An 18,963-nucleotide genomic window follows, 5' to 3' on the forward strand; every position below is an offset into this window, starting at 1 on the left:
ATGCTGTAGCATTTATCAGACTTTCATTCCTTTGTCTTTTCAAAGCTGTATAATGTACTGTTACGCGTATACACTAAATTTAGAAAACTCATTCATCTGTCAATGGACATGTGGATTGTTTCCTCCTTTTAGCTACCGTGAATAAGCTACTATGAACATGGGTATACAATGTACAAATATGTCCCTGCTCTCGTTTTTCCAAAGGCTGTTCCTGGCTGCCTCTACTCTTTTTACTCCCAGTACCCTTTTACAGGTAGCACCTGGTACTTGTCTTTGAAGAACAAACAGGTTTTAGTTAGGCAAAATGTGAGAACAGTGTGGCCATTTGCAAGTTTTAATGGTAATCAACCCGGGTTTGGGGTTGCTCCTATAGAGTGAAGTACCTCCTGAGGTGGCAGGAAATGCAGGTATTTAAAGGGAAGGGCATACCAGGGCAATGTAATTTCTTCTTTGCTCATTCACTTTTAAAATGGCTGAAGGGCAGGTACTCTAGCCTTGAGACCTTCAACTCATGATGTACCCTCCAGCAACGGAGAATTTCTTTTTAGTCCTTAAACTATGGTCTCTATTGCTAGTTTTCCAAACTTGAACACAGCCTTTTCCTTTTCTGGGAAGTTGTCCTAGTCTCCACCATTCTGTGCATATAGCACTTGCCATTCTGTACTGGGGTCACCTTTACTTGTTTAGCCACCCTCATGATGGGGATGATCCAGGTTTTGCAGAGGTGAAACTTATATACCATTGGGGGGCCCTAAAAATACACAACAAATAATTAAAACGACAAATCACAACACATTACTAGAGACTTGGAGATTCAGATTCTCCTTAGATCTCTCTGGGTAATTTATTAGAAATGCTTACATAGATTTGCTTCCTAATCTCAAGCTGGCTTCCCCTCTCCACAACTCAGCAACTATCTGTTCTCCCAGGAGGCCATACAAGCGAGGGGCCCTGAAGCTTAACATTTATTAACTTCACGTAAAGGTCTGAGCGGACCTTTCAGGCCAGGCAGCGTGTCACTTGCCTGTGTTCCTTGTTAGGGCCTACCACTGGGTAGGTGCTTGGAATGTGCTGTGGATTAAAGGCTTAAATCCTGCGGGCCCCTCAATCTGATCTAAGGACATGAGTGGCTTAGAGAACGGCGCAACAAGGCTAAGCGAAAGAAAACAAAGCGGTGTGGCTGGGAGTGGGCTCCTTCCCTCCGCTGGTGAGGGTGCGATCTTAGACTCTTGAGAGAACCCGACATAAAGGCCGCGTTCCAATGGCGGCCTTCTCCCCTACCGGCCAACCTGCCCCGAGAAGAGCAGAAGGCACCCTGCGGGATCTGCAGATCAGCCTGCGTCTCATTCTGGGGCACCGACACGGTGGAATGCAAGACACCCCACTACCGGAAGTTTCTTTGATGTTAAGAAAAACGGCGGAAGTAGGCCGCAGCGCTTCCTCAGTATAGTGCCTCGAGCTGGCTCGCCTACTTTCTACGGTAAAGGGAGGTGCTCCACATCTCTATGCAGCTGTGCAGCGCCGCAGGTTCCATGCGCAGGCTCGGTTGGCCAAATGCGCTTTCCAGCCATCTTTCAGCCACCCAGTCCTTTCCCAGGTTCTCGAGCCAGGACGTGACGTATTCAGACGTACTGGGGGCGGGGCCTCAAGGGGAAAAGCGCCTGAGCCGGGATATCGCGAGAACATTCCGTTCTTTCGTAGCTCTCGTGCTGCGGCTCCGCTCTCGTCGCAACGAGATCTTTCGAGATCTTCTCCGCCCCCGCTACCGGCGCCTCCTCTGCGGCCACTTAGCCGGAGCCGGCCTGAGCAGCGCTCTCGGTTGCAGTCCCCCCTGGAAGGACTTAGGCGCTTGCGTGGACACCGCACGCCCCTCAGTAGCCTCGGCCCAAGAGGCCTGCTTTCCACTCGCTAGCCCCGCCGGGGGTCCGTGTCCTGTCTCGGTGGCCGGACCCGGGCCCGAGCCCGAGCCCGAGCAGTAGCCGGCGCCATGTCGGTGGTGGGCATAGACCTGGGCTTCCAGAGCTGCTACGTCGCTGTGGCCCGCGCCGGCGGCATCGAGACTATCGCTAATGAGTATAGCGACCGCTGCACGCCGTAAGTGTGGGCCGGGCCGGCCGCGTGCACTGGGGTTAGGAGATAATGCTTGTTCCAGTCTGGGACCCTCGCTGCTTGGGGAACGCGGGCCGAGGAGTCGCCTCCGTTCCGAGCCGAGGTCCCGGTAGGTCAGGGACCCCCAGTAGGTATTAGGACACTAGGGGCCGCGGCCCACCATGAGCGTGGGTGTGTGCTAAGCGCGAGGGCCTTTTCCCCGGTGGCCCGTCGGCCGAAGAAAGGCTTCTGGCCGGTACTCGGACCAGCGGAGGGCACGGGTAGGAACTGGAAGGACTGCAGGCCTAGGATGTAAACGGATCGCGGTCCTTTTCTTGAGGGCAGAGACCAGGCCCAGGTCGTACTGAGTCTTTTGAGTCCAACAGAAAGCTCAGAACTTTGCACACAGCAGGCGCTTAATAATAGTTGAATCGAACGGGTTCTGGGGCTTGCCAGCCGCGAGACCGTGGAGCGGTCAGCGTCCCACGTGAGTGGGGGCGGGGCAGCGCCCGGAAGAGAGCGAGCTGGAACAGCCTCAGGCACGGGTTCCGGATGGACTCGGGGTCTTGAGGTTGGGTTGGCACGGATAGGAATTTAATAAAATCGGTGCTCTTATGATAACTTTGCAATCGCTTTTGTTTTCCACATTATTTCGGGATATTGTACTATATTGGGTCACTCTCTGTTTTGTGCGCGTTAACCCCTCAATAGGGTTGCACTTTAACGATAATGGATTCTAACCAGTGTGTTGGCCACAATTGTTAGTGGCTCAAGGGCCCGCCTTGACTTCTAGAACCCATAGTAAGTTTTGGGACCAGCATAGACACAGTTCTAAAAAATGGTGAGTCACTCAGGTCTTTCACTGGTTACAGTGAAAGAGTCTGCCTTTTGAATACTTGTAGATACATTTTAACCCATTGTCATGTTCTTAGACAAAATCTTGTAAGAAGTTCTGTATTATTTGCCATTCAGGGTCTCTATTCTTTTTTTTTTTTTTTTTTCTTTTTTGAGACCGACAGGGTCTCACTCTGGCTGCCCAGGCTGGAGTGCAGTGGTGCGATCTTGGTTCACTGCAGCCTCGACCTCCCTGGCTCCTGGCTCAGGTGATTCTCCCACCTCAGCCTCCTGAGTAGCTGGCGTTGCAGGCGTGCGCCACCATGCTTGGCTAATTTTCTTTATTTTTAGTAGAAATCGGGTTTCACTATGTCACTCAGGCTGGTCTCGAACTTCTGGACTCAAGCAGTCCTCCAGCCTCGGCCTTCCGGAGTACTGGGATTACAGGCATGAACCACCGTGCCCTGCCCAGGGGCTCACTTGTTATTGATTGATTGAGATGGAGTCTCGCTCTGTCGCCCCAGGCTGGAGTGCAGTGGCATGCTCTCGGCTCATTGCAACCTCGGCCTCTGGGGTTCATGCGATTCTCCTGCCTCAGTCTCCTGAGGAGCTGGGATTACAGGCCCGTGCTACCATGCCCGGCTAAATTTTGTATTTTTAGTAGAGACGGGGTGTTGTCGAGTTGCCCAGGCTGGTCTCGAACTCCTGACCTCAAGTGATCCTCCCGCCTCGGCCTCCCAAAGTGCTAGGATTACAGGCGTGAGTCAGGTGCCCGGCCCCAGGGGCTCAATTCTAAGGTCCATTATTTTCACCCTCAATTTTTGTCACATTTCTTCAGCAGGTTTCAGCCAAACTAGATTGTTCAGAAGTCTCACATTTCCTTTCCACTTGTCAAATTTCCGCACCCCCCACCTCCTAACCCAGGTGCTTCCCCTGAAAACTCATCCCAGAAGCCAAAACTGTAGTTTGCTGTCCCTTTGCTGAGTTTAGTCTTGTTAACAGCCCTATTAAGGTTTATTTATTTATTTATTTATTTTGAGAAAAGGAGTCTTACTCTGTTCCCTACGCTGGAGTGCAGTGGCGTAATCTCGGCTCACTGCAGCCTCCGTCTCCTGGGTTCAAGCGATTCTCCTGCGTCAGCCTCCCGAGTAGCTGGGATTACAGGTGTGCGCCACCACGCCTGGCTAATTTTTGTCTTTTTTTGGTAGAGACAGGGTTTCACCATGTTGGCCAGGGTGGGCTCGAACTCTTGACCTCAAGTGATCTGCCTGCCTCGGCCTTCCAAAGTGCTGGGTTTACAGGAGTGAGCCACCGCACCTGGCACAGCTTTATTAAGGTTTAATTCATATACTATACAATTTAACCAGATGAAGTGATCGTTTTTAGTGTAGTCACAAAAGAGTGCAACCATTACTGTAATCAATTTTAGAACATTTTCATCACTCCCCCAAAGTCCTGTGCCCTTTAGCAGTTTATTTTCCCTATTTGTACTTTTTAACAATGGGTAGTCTAACTTGGCATCTCCAGGGAAGTGTATTGTGCCCTGAAGTTTTTTTTTAAGCATTAAAGTTTGTTTTTAAGCATTTTAGTATTTGAGAATATCTTTGTATCCGTGTTTTCTTGGTCTATAAAATGTCTCCCCTAAGGAACTGAAAAGGCTAAAGCGCTGAGTTAATGTATTTAGTGTTTTGGTCCTTTCCTGCCCTGTGATTGAACACGCTTTAGCTCCAAAGGGCGCACAGGAAGAGAATCCCAAGTATGGGGAAGAACAGTGTTCCTATCCTTTCTTTTAGATTATTATCACATGCTCCTGTTTTTCTTTTAGAAAGACAATAGCTACAACAATTATACCATGAATTCTATTTGAAACTGAGTTGTTTCAGATAAAAAATTTGCCTCAAAGACATTGTGATATATATGACCCCATACACCACGGAATTGTGATAAGAAAATTCCATTTAAATAATTTTCCTTACATGTTTTCTTCATATTTTCCTTCATAGTTTTCATTAACTTACAGGCATGCCATACATTTCAAGTAATTTCTGAACTGTATGATTTTGATTCACTTTGATTACTCTGTTTTGGAGTCTTGGGCTAAATAGAAAATGGTAGCAGGAAGATTGATTTTTTTTTTTTTTTTTGGTAGCGGTTATGGAGGAATGGATTTGGAGCTCATATGTACAAAAAGACTGCATGTTGTGTGTTTGTTTTAACATGAGAGTGGAAATGAGATGCAAGTCTTAGAGGGTTTATGATGGTGGAAGTACCTCGTTTCAGATATGGGTGTAACAATCTGGATTAGGTTTTTGAGGAGCCAATGGAGTCTCATCCAGAAGAGACCCTTGATTTTCCACCCAATTTAGGCTTCCTTCATTTTATCAGATGTTGAGTGCCTCTGATGTGGTAGCCATTTTTCTAAGCACTGGAGGTACTGTGGTGAACAAATAAGGTCATGCCATTATGGACATGGCTGGTGGATTAAACCAAATACTAAACAAAAATATGTAGTAATTACTAACTGTGGTAAAGGGCAAGGTGGAAAAGTACAGAATACCATGAGAGTATAGAATAAGCGGGTCTAATTTAAATTGGATGGAAGGACCTGGCACGATAGCTCATGCCTGTAATCCCAGCACTCTGGGAGGCTGAGGTAGGAGGATCGCTTGAGGTCAGGAGTTCGCAACCAGCCTGGCCAACATGCTGGAACCCTGTCTCTACTAAAAATACAAAAATTAGCTGGGTGTGGTGGCGGGCGCCTGTGGTCCCAGCTACTCTGGAGGCTGAGGCAGAAGAATCGCTTGAACCTGGTAGGCGGAGGTTGCAGTGAGCCGAGATCATGCACTGCACTCCAACCTAGGTGACAGAGCGAGACTCTGTCTCAAAAATAAGTTGGGTAGAAGGTGCTTTGAAAGAAGTACCATCTGAGACCTGAGGATGAGTAGGATTTTACCTTGGAGGTCACAGTAGGTTTGAGGAAGAGTTGTTCCAGGCAGAAGGAACAGCAAGTGGGAAAGACCTGAGCAAGAAAAGCTGCATCCTTGATACATTGAAGAGCAGCCACGACTCTTTCAGCTGCTTGAGAGAATGCTGTGAGATGAATCTGAGGAATTAGGCAGAGCCTTGTAAATAATAATAATGATTTTTACCTAGGTGCGGTGGGAAGATTATTTTTTGAGACGGAGTCTGGCTCTGTCACCCAGGCTGGAGTGCATTGTTGCGGTCATGTGCGTACATGCGGCTAATTTTTGTATTTTTAGGTAGACGTGGTTTCGCCATGTTGGCCAGGATGGTCTCAAACTCCTGGTCTCAAGTGATCCGCCCGCCTTGACCTCCCAAAGTGCTGGGAATACAGGCGTGAGCCACCGCGCCCGGCCTGTAAAATTCTTTATTATGGCTCTAACACGTTTTCTTCAAACAGGTTATTTCTAACTTTTTGCTGTTACAAATAGTTCTTCAATAATTAGCCTTACATATTTATGTTGTAATGTTAATGCTTTTATTTTTGTTGTATAGATTTCCAGAGGTGAATTTGCTAGGGTAAGGGATATACTGTATATACTTAAAGTTTCAGTAATATTGCCAGAATTCTTTACACAAATATAACAGATTAATTTGCAGTAGGAACAGATGTGATTTCTCTACTTCATTGGAGATTATGAGAATTATAATGAGTTAAAACTATAACTTATACCTTTTTTTTTTGCCATAGTGCTCAGAAAAATGCCTGGGATTCAGTAAATACTGCCAAAGTATTTGCTAATAATACTATTACTTTTTGTATTTTTTATTAATTTTTTATGAGATTAGGACAGTAAGATGAAATCTATGGAAGTTTACCTTTTGGGTTCTACAACTGTACTTTTAAAGTGCAAAGGTTAATTACTGAGGAATTTGCTGTGTTTTTAGGAACAGCAAATCTCAAAAGTATGAGTTGTTTGGTCTGTTGGGTATCAGCTCTTTTTGGTACTTTCTAGTCCATGGCTAATGCAGTAACCAGAGAGTACTCTGATTAATGTCTCTATTTCCATTCTAGTTTTGCCTATCAGTTGTATGTGATAGTCTAATTATTGCGGTTTCTCTGAAAAGCTCATTTTCTCCTATTGTTGAAGAAAGTGAATTAGAGCAATGGCTGTTGTAATATCCTGAGAGTAGTTCTGCGTACCTTTTTTTTTTTTTTTGAGACAATGTCCCACTCTGTTGCTCAGGTTGGAGTGCAATGGTGCAATCTTGGCTCACTGCAACCTCCGCCTTTCAGGCTCAAGCAGTTCTGGTGCCTCAGCCTCCCGAATAGCTGGGACTACAGGTGCATGCCACCGCGCCTAGCTATGCATACACTTATAAAAATGAAACTATACCTTTTAAAGGACCTATGCCAGTTGCAGCTGTTCATAATATCCTCTCAGAATGTGTATAAATATTCGGTCAGTAGTTTCTTTTAAGAAAAGGAAAACAGTGATATTGTCTGGCTGAAAAAAGAAGTAATTTCTAGGACTTAAAGATTAGAACAGAGGGATCTTAAACTTGATTTGAATTAACTCCCTGCAATTTGGAATGGAGGAAAAGCAATATCAGTCAAGCAGCAAATGTGTGAGTACTTCTTATGGATTAAGCAGCACTGACTTGGCATTGTGTGTAGTATAGAGGAAGTGTAAGATAGAGATTCCTGCTGTCTAGTTGTAATCAATGTGGTTAAAATATGAATAACATAAGCAGCAGTAAATAGAATGAGTCCAATTATGGACAAGGCTGTGTGATACAGACATAAAATACCATGTTCAAAGGAGATGTAAGCAGTGGAGGCTAAACTGATGAGGAAAGGCTGGAGTGAGACTTGAACAAATAGGATTAGATAATACATGGAATAAAGGATTCAGATAGTTTGAGTGAAGGATAGAAGTAGGAATGAATTAAGGCTGGCTATGGTGGCTCATGCCTGTTATCCCAGCACTTTGGGAGGCCGAGGCAGGAGGATTGCTTGAAGTTAGGAGTGTGAGACCAGCCTGGGCAATATAGCGAGACTCTGTCTCTATAAAAAATTTAAAACATTAGCAGGCTGTGGTGGCATGCCAGCTACTTGGGAAACTGAGGTGGGAGGATCACTTGAGGTCAGTGATCAAGGCTGCAGTGAGCCATGATTGAGTACTACACTCCAAGCCTGGGCAACAGAGTGAGAACCATCTCTTAAAAAACATAACGGGGCTGGGCACAGTGGCTCACGCCTGTAATCTCAGCACTTGAAGAGGCTGAGGTGGGCGGGTCGCCTGAAGTCAGGAGTTTGAGACCAGCCTGGCCAACCCGGTGAAACCTTGTCTCTACTAAAAAATACAAAATTAGCTGGGTGTGGTGGTGCATGCCTGTAATCCCAGCTGAGGATGAGGCTGAGGCATGAGAATTGCTTGAATTCGGGAGGTGGAGGTTGCAGTGAGCTGAGGTCATGCCATTGCACTCCAGCCTGGCCAACAGGAGTGAAACTCCATCTCAAAACCCCAAAAACAAAACCAAAACAAAATAGGGCCGGGTGTGGTGGTTTACATCTGTAATCCCAGCACTTTGGGAGGCCGAGGTGGGGGGATCACTTGAGCTCCGGAGTTTGGGACCAGCCTGGACAACATGGCGAAACCCCATCTCTACAAAAAGTACAAAAATTGGCCGGGTGTGGTGGCTCACACCTGTAATCCCAGCGCTTTTGGAGGCCGAGGTGGGCGGATCCACTGAGGCCAGGAGTTTGAGACCAGCCTGGCCAGTATGCTGAAACCCTGCCTCTACTAAAGATATAAAAATTAGCTGGGTGTGGTGGCACGCGCCTGTAATCCCAGCTCCTCAGGAGGCTGAGGCAGGAGAATTGCTTGAATCCAGGAGGCAGAGGTTGCAGTGAGCCGAGATGGTGCCACTGCACTCCAGCCTGGGTGACAGAGTGAGACTCCGTCTCAAAAATAGTAATAATAATAATAATGATAGAATAATAAAAGAGGCTGGGTGTGGTGGCTCGTGCCTGTAATCCCAGCACTTCAGGAGGCCAAGGCGGGTGGTTCGCCTGAGGTCAGGAATTTGAGACCAGCCTGGCCAAGATGGGGAAACCTTGTCTCTACTAAAAATAAAAAAATTAGCTGGGTGTGGTGGCAGGTTCCTGTAATCCCAGCTACTTGGGAGGCTGAGGCAGGAGAATCACTTGAACCCGGGAGGCAGAGGTTGCAGTGAGCCGAGATTATTTCATTGCATCCAGCCTGGGTGACAAGAGTGAGACTTCGTCTCAAAAAAAAAAAAAAAAAAAAAAAAAAAAAATTAGCTAGGCATGGTGGTACACACCTATAGTCCCAGCTTCTTGGGAGGCTGAGGTAGGAGGATTGCTTGAGCCTGGGAGGCGGAGGTTGCAGTGAGCAGATATCGAGCCACTGCATTCCAGCCTGGGTGACAGAGTGAGAGACCCTGTCTCAAAACCAGAAAAAAAATCCAAAATGTGTGTATACGTGGGGTTTGGAGTCTGATGGTCCTAATTTTGAATCATAGACTCTAATACGTTTCTGGGCACATTGACTTGACTTGAATCAGCTCTTCCTGTATACTAATCCCATTTCTCAGAGAATATAGGATTATCAAGTGTAGGATGCTTAGCACACCACCTGGCACCAGAAGGCTCTGTAATGAGAACTATGAAACAAGGGAGCTTGACCTGCTTGGATGAGAGAGGTTTCCTGCCATGGATAGGGATCAGGGATGTAGACTGCAAGATTTGAAAGTTCTTGTTGACTGGAAAGTAGTAGGTATATTTCCTTTAAATATTCTTGTCTTGCTTATTCCATGTCAAAATCCTCAATAATTCAGCCATTGAAGACTTTTCAGAGCATTTGTTGAGGAGAAGCAAACTGATTGTGGTATATCAGTTTTACTTTTTTTTTTTTTTTAGGACTTACTAGATTTAGTAGGATTACATAGGAGTATTTACCTAAATGTTAATAGTGGCCCTCTGTGGTGGGGGGAGGGTTGTGGAAGTATATATAATTTTTATTTTTTTCTTCATACTTGTCTGTTTTCTAATTTTCTACAGTAAACTTGTACCAAGAAGCATTGACCTATGTTCTAGTGTTAGCGCTAATATTCAAGTTAATCTTTTTGAGTATTCATATCATTTAAATATTAGGTTTCTGTATGTAAGCCTTTAGTTTTCAAAATCCTTCAATTTGTGCTGTTATACTTTTTTTTTTTGCGACGGAGTTCTCTCTGTCGCCCAGGCCGGAATGCAGTGGTGCAATCTCGGCTCACTGCAATCTCTGCCTCCCCGGTTCAAGTGATTCTTCTGCCTCAGCCCCCTGAGTAGCTGGGATTACAGGCGCGCGCCACCATGCCTGGCTAATTTTTGTATTTTTAGTAGAGACGGGTTTCACCGTGTTGTCCAGGCTGGTCTCAAACTCCCGACCTCAGATGATCTGCCCACCTCGGCCTCTCAAAGTGTTGGGATTACAGGCCTGAGCCAGCACGCCTGGTGCTGTTTTACATACTGACCCAATTCAGCAAATTGATCATATTCTGTTTTCAGTTGTCGTTTTTTAATGGAAGTAGGACTTTTTTTTAAAATCCCACATCAATAGATAATTTTAAAGGTAGCTGACTAGATTTCAGTTCCAGTAGGTGAAACAGGACTTTTTTTTTTTTTTTTTTTGAGACAAGGTCTCACTCTGTCACTCAGGCTGGAGTGTAGTGGCATGATTTTAGCTCACTGCAACCTTGACTGCAAGAACTGAGTTTTAAATTTTATTTAATTTTAAATAATTTAAATTTAAATAGCCACATGTGGCTAGTGGCTACTTCATTAGACAGCATGTATCTGTAACTGAAGACCTCAGATTTTACATTTTTCATTAAGACTTGGTACGTGCACACACACAACTGAAAAGCTTCATTAAACAACAGTACTTTCACATGCAGTGCATACATGTGTTTTCTTTTCTTTTCTTTTTTTTTTTGAGACGGAGTCTTGCCCTGTCACCCAGGCTGGAGTGCAGTGACGTGATCTCTCCTCACTGCAAGCTCCACCTGCTGGGTTCACGCCATTCTCCTGCCTCAGCCTCCCAAGTAGCTGGGACTACAGGCGCCCGCCACCATGCCTGGCTAATTTTTTGTATTTTTAGTAGAGATAGGGTTTCACTGTGTTAGCCAGGATGGTCTCGATTTCTTGATCTCGTGATCCACCCGCCTCGGCCTCCCAAAGTGCTGGGATTACAGGTGTGAGCCACCGCCCGGCTGTATTTTCTATTTAAGTTGCTGTTCATGACTTCTTCCAACCCCTGATTGATTTTAGACCCACACGTGGGTTGTGACTTACGGCTTATAAAACATTGTTTTAGCAAGGGAAATAAATGTGTTAGTATTGATAATGTAATTCGGTTTGTGGTTGGTGTTAAGTAGAAATTAAACCAAGTCCAATCAGTTTTAAGAGGTATAAAGGATTACCACCCTTCCCCACCACCCGACTGAGTCTTGCTCTCTTGCCCAGGCTGGAGTGCAGTGGCGTGATCTTGGCTCACTACAACCTCCACATCCTGGGTTCAAGCGATTCTGGTGCCTCAGCCTCCCGAGTAGCTGGGACTACAGGCGTGTGCCACCACGCCTGGCTAATTTTTTTGTTTTTTGTTTTGTATTTTTAGTAGAGACAGAGTTTCGCCATGTTGGCCAGGCTGATCTTGAACTCCTGACCTCAGGTGATCTGCCTGCTTTGGCCTCCCTAAGTGCTGGCATTACAGACGTGAGCCACCGTGCCCGGTAAACGATTACTTTTTATTTGGGGGTTGGGGTGGGTTGAGAAGGCTTTACAGACAAAATAGGTGGAATTTCTAGAGAATACGTGAAGGTACTAGGCATTTCAGATGTCAAAAGTGACACAAGCAAAGCAGGAAGATTGGGATACTTTATTCAACTTGTGTTGATTGTGTGGATGAAATACAGCTGGAAAATGGGATTGGGTTGGGAGAGGCCTTAGGTTCCATATTAAGGAATATAGGTTTTATTTGTTGGTAGTTGGTTTTGTTTGGAAGGTAATTAGAAGCAAGACAGTTTCAGAGTTACTGACGTAGAATAGGAAATTAACCCTTCAGCAGGATTTGCAGGAAAGTTGGGAATTGTAATTGTTTTGAGGAGATAAAGGTTTGAAAAAGGGCTGCAGGAAACAATGGAAGATGAGTAACATTGCCTTTTAGTTATGTTGTGATTGGGGTCATGGTGGGATATACCTTAGAAATTTAGATCTGGTGGTATTTAGAAAGATGGAGGTGTGCCAATTATTAGGCTTATGCTAGGCAGCCTTTTTGAGGTGGAGGAAGTGGGTAAGATTGCCTTGGGCAATTTCCTAAAGGGTAATATGGGCTTTGAGAGGAGAGACATTTACGTGGTAGTGAGGATTTTTTTTTATTTATTTGCATCTAGTGTCTAAAACAGATTTTGTTTTAGTGATTGGTGGCATAGTTGCAGAAAGGCTGAGCTTGACACCTTTGCTTTTGAGGGGCTACTCCCAGCACTTTCTAGGCCCAAAAGCTTAGGATTTGGAGGAATTCTGATGAAGTCCTAGGGTGTACCATGTTTGTTCTTCCTGTCATTTAATAGAAGTCATGGCTTCCTGTGGCTGCCCTGGGAGATTGGCTTACAGGGGTTCTTAGCCATTGGTTGTGAAGGACCACTGAAGCCCAGGGAGGCCCAGCATTCTGCCAGTTTCCACAGGGCTCTTAAGTTTATGTTTCTACCAAATCAGTAGTTCATCTAATTTAGTCAGGTTTGGACCAAGGCAGTATGGTTCCAGAGCTCTTATTTACTCTGTTGACTTGGAAGAATTAGGAGTTCAGCGAGGATGAGAGTCAAAGCTTCAGACATCACCTAGAGTCCTGACTTCATTGCTTTCAGGTTGCATGACCCTGGATAAATTTATTTACTATCTTTTTTTTTTTTAAGGCAGGGTCTTGCTTGCTCTCTTCCCCAGGCTGGAGTGCAATAGCATGATCACAGCTTACTGCAGCCTCAGGCTCCTGGGTTCAGGTGATCCTCCTGCCTCAGCCACCCCCACCCCGTGACTGCCCCATAGCTGGGATTACAGGTGCTCACCACCATGCCCAGCTAATTTTTTTGTATTTTTTTTTTTTTATAGAGACAGGGTTTCACCGTGCTGCCCAGGCTGGTCTTGAATTCCTGTACTCAAATGATCCACTTGCTTTGGCCTCCCAAAACGTTGGGATTACAGGCTTGAGCCACTGCGCCCAGCCAAATTTACTCTTTTTTTTGTTTTGTTTTTGAGACGGAGTCTCGCTGTTGTTGCCCAGGCTGGAGTGCAGTGGCGCTATCTTGGCTCACTGCAACCTCCGTCTCCCAGGTTCAAGTGATTCTCCTGCCTCAGCCTCCCGAGTAGCTGGGATTATAGGCGCCCGCCACCATGCCCAGCTAATTTTTTTGTATTTTTAGTAGAGACGGGGTTTCATCTTGTGGGCATGGCTGGTCTCGAACTCCAGACCTCAGGTGATCTGCCCGCCTCGGCCCCCCAAAGTGCTGGAATTACAGGCATGAGCCACCACGCTCGGCCAAAATTTACTTATACTTATTAATGCCCTTTTTTGTTTGTTTTGTTTTTGAGATAGGGTCTTGCTCTGTTGCCAGGCTGGAGTGCAGTGGCACAATCTCGGCTCACTGCAACCTCTGACTCCTTGGTTCAAGCAATTCTCCTGCCTCAGCCTCTTGAGTAGGTGGGATTACAGGCACATGCCACCACGCCCAGCTACTTTTTGTATTTTTAGTAGGGACAGGGTTTCACCATGTTGGCCTGGCTAGTCTCGAACTCCTGACCTCAGGTGATCCGCCTGCCTCAGCCTGCCAAAGTGCTGGGATTACAGGCGTGAGCCACTGCACTTTTTAAGCATAAGCACAGAGTTTTTATTTAACCTTCAAGCAGGTTTCAGTTTCGCCTTTCTAAAAGAAGCAGTAAATGGATTAAATCAGGAGATTGTGTATGAATTGGTGATTTAGAAGAATGTTCAGAAGTGGGGTTAAAGTTCCTTGTCAGAAATTCTGAGTCCTGGCCAGGTGCGGTGGCTCACGCCTATAATGTCAGCATTTTGGGAGTCCAAGGTGGGTGAATCATCTGAGGTCAGGAGTTCGAGACCAGCCTGACCAACATGGTGAAACTCCATCTCTACTAAAAATACAAAAATTAGCTGGGCGTGATGGTGCATACCTGTAATCCCAGCTACTTGGGAGGCTGAGGCATGAAAATCACTTGAACCTGGGAGGCGGAGGTTGCAGTGAGCTGAGATAGGGCCACTGCAGTCCTGCCTAGGCAACAGAGTGAGACTCTTGAAAAAAAAAAAAATTGAGTGCCTGGAAACTAGTTGTAGAAAAATTACTTTTTTACTTATTTAATAGGGCGAGAGTTGTTTTCAGGGTTTGTAGACTATATTCTTGGTGAAGTTGTGAGCTGTCTTAAAAATGTTAATTGATACATTGATGTGAGGGTACATTATTTTATACTGGAATTTTGAGCAGGAGACTTGAAAAATAATTAGAGGATGGTAGAGACTGTCTAGCCCACCTCTCTAGTATTCTAGACAGGTAGTTATCACATCAGATCTGTGCTCCAGCATGTAAATGACAGGACTCAGTTGTAAGAGGCAACCTGTTCCATGGACAGATTTACTCAATAGAAAGGTCAAAATCATAGATTTGTACCATTAAAATATATGGCATTTTAGCTGATACTCAGATCTTGCCTGCTATGCTTTTGGATTTATTATTGTAGTAAGATTTAATTCTTAAGTGCTTTTTTTGTCTTCTAGGGCTTGCATTTCTTTTGGTCCTAAGAATCGTTCAATTGGAGCAGCAGCTAAAAGCCAGGTAAAGTTTCATTTTTTTCCTAAAATGACTTATTTCTCCTCTTCATCCATGTGTTCAGCAAGTAGTTGAATGCCCATTATGTGCCTAACACTGGTAGGCCTTGGGAATACAACTGGCAGATACAGACCTCTTCTCTGTTCCCATGTACAGTCAGCCCTCAGAATTCCATGGGTTCTGCATCTGTAGATTCAAACAACTGTGGATCAAAAATATTTTTGGGAAAAAATACAACACTGGAACAATAAAAAATACAAATAAAAACAATCCAGTGTAACAACTACTTACATAGCATTTACATTGTATTAGGTGTTGTAAGTAATCTAGAGACAACTTCAAGTATACAGGAGGATGTGCATAGGTTATAGGCCAATACTATGTCATTTTTGTCTAAGGGACTTGAGCATCTGTGGATTTTGGTCTAATTCAAGGGGTGCCCTGGAATCAGTCCCCTGCAGATACCCAGGAACCACTGCTTCAGTGAGAAGCACCTGGCCTTAAAATAGCATTAGCAGTATAATCTGTTTAATGCAAACTGCCAGGGTGTATTTTGTCCAGATCTTGTTAAGCAAGGCTTGCTTGTTCCTTGATATTTTACATGCTCCTTAAGTCTGTCTTGTTGGGCCTTTCATCTTACTCATATATAAGGTAAGTGTTGATCTTGTTAAACAACTTTCTCAAGGAACGAAAGCATACCTCTAGAAATACATTAAAGGACTTGCTTTTAGTTTACTCTGTAAACCAGGAACCTGACGTAGTTGCTGGTTTCTGAATAACCAGAGCAGCAGAACCCCAAGAGTTGTGTTATTCTAAGTGTCTGAGATATTTGTAAAATTAAGGAGTTGCATGTTTGACCTTCTTATGGTTCAGCCTGGAGCAACCCTATAGGGTGAATCTGTTTTTGAATGGGGCAGGGCCTAAAATTTATTAGCTTAAAAAAGTGGTGCTTGGCCAATTGGTTTTTAATTAAGTTGGATGTTTTATAGTTCATTTTCACAGTGTTCAAGATCTTTTAGGAGAGAGCAGGTAGAAAATATTGGGCAATTTTGAAATCTCTTCCTTCTAAAATTTGAGCAAATCGCTCCTGTTTTTTAAACCTGCTTTTCATGATTGAGAGACAGTTACTATACTAAACTGGCTGCCCAGTTCTAGGTTGATACAGTTATTGTGTTAACAGAGTTTCTGTTTGGCAGCTTGCTCGAGGAAGGCATGATTTGGGTGGCCTCATCTGTTTCATAAAAGGACTTCTGTGTGTTCCCTTTCATCTGGTTGATACAGGAGCTTACTACATCTCCTGCATTGGGAGGAGCAGCCTGTAAATCTTAAGCAGAAGGTCATTCTGGAATTTTTTGAATATTTTTGTCAGCATTTTCCCCTCATAAATTGTGATAGTTTATTCTAGAGGAATTAGAAAACATAGATAAAAAAGTGTAAGTCACCTGTTCAACCATTATCCAAAAATCATATAGACATTTGTCTTACCACCTTCTGAAAACTTTACCTGTTGATATTTCATTGTATGAATAGCCCATAATTTATTTAAGCATTTCCCTGTTATTAACCATTTAGGCTGTTTCTAGGCGTCTGCTACTACAAATAATACTCTCCCAATATCCTTTTGTGTTCATTTTTGTGTACTTAGTATGATTTTTTTTTTCCCCTTTATGAGAAATTTGTTTCACTGGAATTTTTTTTCTTTTCTTTTCTTCTTTCTTTTTTTTTTTTTGAGAGTGCAGTTTTTGAGAGTGCAGTGGCCCTGTCAGTGCAACCTCCACCTCCCAGGTTCAAATGATTCTCATGCCTCAGCCTCCTGAGTAGCTGGGGTTACAGGTGCACACCACCATGCCTGGCTAATTTTTTGTATTTTTAGTAGAGACAGCGTTTCACCATGTTGGTCAGGCTGGTCTCGAACTCCTGACCTCAAATGAGGCCCTGGCTTCTTTCAAAGTGCTGGGATTACAGGCGTGAGCCATGACACCCGGCCTTATCTAGAATTTCTAAATCAATTTATGTATTGCTGAGTTGGTTCCTGGAAACTTTCAACCATAAACTATGGGCAATTTTTAAAGGCTAAAAGTTATTTTATGTAAATGTTTATTAGAAGTTTAAGAACAGAAAATACTTATGCAAGTATAATGACCTGACTTCATGGGATATAGGAAGAGCAGGGCTCTATTTTTAGCCCTGCCACTCTGAGACCCATGCATATCCCTCCTCCCTCACTTCGCATGCTAGTGGGCACCATTTAGAAAAGTTTAGGGTCTGAAGAAACCAAAACCAAGAAGGAGAATTTATATAAAGTTAAAATGTTGCTAATTTAATCTGAGGCTGTTGAAATAAAAAAAAAATTAGTAGTAGTCTTTCCACTCTTTGATATTCTTTCTCTTAGGTAATTTCTAATGCAAAGAACACAGTCCAAGGATTTAAAAGATTCCATGGCCGAGCATTCTCTGATCCATTTGTGGAGGCAGAAAAATCTAACCTTGCATATGATATTGTGCAGTTGCCTACAGGATTAACAGGTATAAAGGTAAGGTTGTCAGGTTAATGCCTTTTAATTAAAATGCATTATTATATTTTATCAGTTCAATATCTATCTGTACTTTTCTGATGTCAGATTGTAATGAAAATGCTTACAGATGCTTAGGGAAAGCTTTTTTCTAGTAAAGACTATTTGACATTTTTTGAATGATCTGGATGTTGATTGGGAGCGGTGAGTGGTGCTCTTAATATGGGTTGGAGGCCTGGGTAGTGATGGTTTGAAGTTAATACTGCCATTGCTGCTTGTTTTGCTCACTGATGCAGTGGGCTTTTTAGCATGATTTTAGGGAATGACTTCTGGAAGAGCAGGCAAAGGAATCACAGTTTTTTTTTTTTTTTTTGAGATGGACTCTCGCCTTGTCACCCAGGCTGGCGGGCAATGGTGTGATCTTGGCTCACTGCCACCTCTGCCTCCTGGGTTCAAGCGATTCTCCTGCCTCAGCCTACCAAGTAGCTGGGATTATAGGCACGTGCCACCATGCCTGGGTAGTTTTTTGCATCTTTAGTAGAGACGGGGTTTCACTGTGTTGGCCAGGTTGGTCTCGAACTCCTGACCTTGTGATTCGCCTGCCTCAGCCTCCCAAAGTGCTGGGATTACAGGCGTGAGCCACCGCGCCTGGTAGGAATCACAGTTTTAAGTCACTAGCAGATAGATGGACATACTCTTGGAGATAGGATTTAATTTAGAAAGAGATGTTCTTTTGGGGAAAAGTGAGTTTGGTCTTTATCTCTGGTACATCTAGTGGAGTCTCTGTGAAGTATGCAGTGAACTGATCACAGAAAAAGGGTAAGAGGCTGGGAGATGGATAGGGTGGACACATTTGCCTTTCTTGCACTCAGAGGTAGTAAGAGGAATCCACGAGGGGGATGGGGGCGTGATTGGCTTTCCAGGCAGGTGAGTTTACGGAGAGATTTGATTTTGGAGGCCAAGAATCAGGAGAACAGGCTGGAAAGCCAAGAGATGTTGAGAACCATGAGAAAAAGGTAGTCTGCTGTTGCAGTGTAGCTGATAATTTAGTTGTATTTAGAAGTGAAAAATTCTGAAAATTAAAGAATGATGACTGGGTTTTCTTAAAATATCTGTGGTAATTAAGGACAGTTTGAATGGGATAGTAAAAGATGAAGCTGAAGCACAGGAGAGAGAAGGGTTAAAAAGGGAGGTGAAGAAATGTGCAATACTTATTAGAAATAAGAAATAAAGAAATAGGATAGGTATTGGCAGATTTATTCATAAGCATTGCAAGAAGCAAAGGAGAAAAAGACTAGGAAGAAGATTTGGGAAACAAGTAGATGCAAGTCTAAAAGTGGTGGAATTGACCTCAGAATTAGGCAAATAGCAGGGAAGAAAGAGATAATTTAGAAAGGGCACCAGGAGGGATATTTCCCTATCTTTATCATGCAATAAAGTAAGAACTGTTCAGTTCTAAACCTTAATAAATTGTGGTTGGGCTGGGGAGTCAGAAGGTGGCACGCAAGCTGAGTTAGGGCAGCAGCTAAAAGAAGAGAGCAACATGTTCTATTCTGGATTGTAATTTGGGAATATGGGCATGTAGGATGGGTTGGGATTGTTTTACGCAGTCTTTCAATATTTAAAATTCGTAACTGTTATCACATTTGCAGACTTTTATCTGGAATAGG

At 44.2% G+C, this 18,963-nt stretch overlaps 1 protein-coding gene across 1 annotated transcript in view; it reads left to right on the top strand.

Annotated features, from left to right (window-relative positions):
• Positions 1-1,469: 1,469 nt before the first annotated feature.
• Positions 1,470-18,963, top strand: part of HSPA4 (heat shock protein family A (Hsp70) member 4) — a 52,663-nt gene continuing 35,169 nt past the window's right edge. The window contains exons 1-3 of the mRNA XM_003829287.6: positions 1,470-2,094; positions 14,730-14,787; positions 17,174-17,314. Of these exons, the coding sequence (XP_003829335.3) occupies positions 1,988-2,094; positions 14,730-14,787; positions 17,174-17,314 (306 nt within the window). The 5' untranslated portion in view covers positions 1,470-1,987. The remainder of the gene's footprint in view (positions 2,095-14,729; positions 14,788-17,173; positions 17,315-18,963) is intronic.

Source organism: Pan paniscus, chromosome 4, assembly GCF_029289425.2.
Source record: "Pan paniscus chromosome 4, NHGRI_mPanPan1-v2.0_pri, whole genome shotgun sequence".
Taxonomy (NCBI): domain Eukaryota; kingdom Metazoa; phylum Chordata; class Mammalia; order Primates; family Hominidae; genus Pan; species Pan paniscus.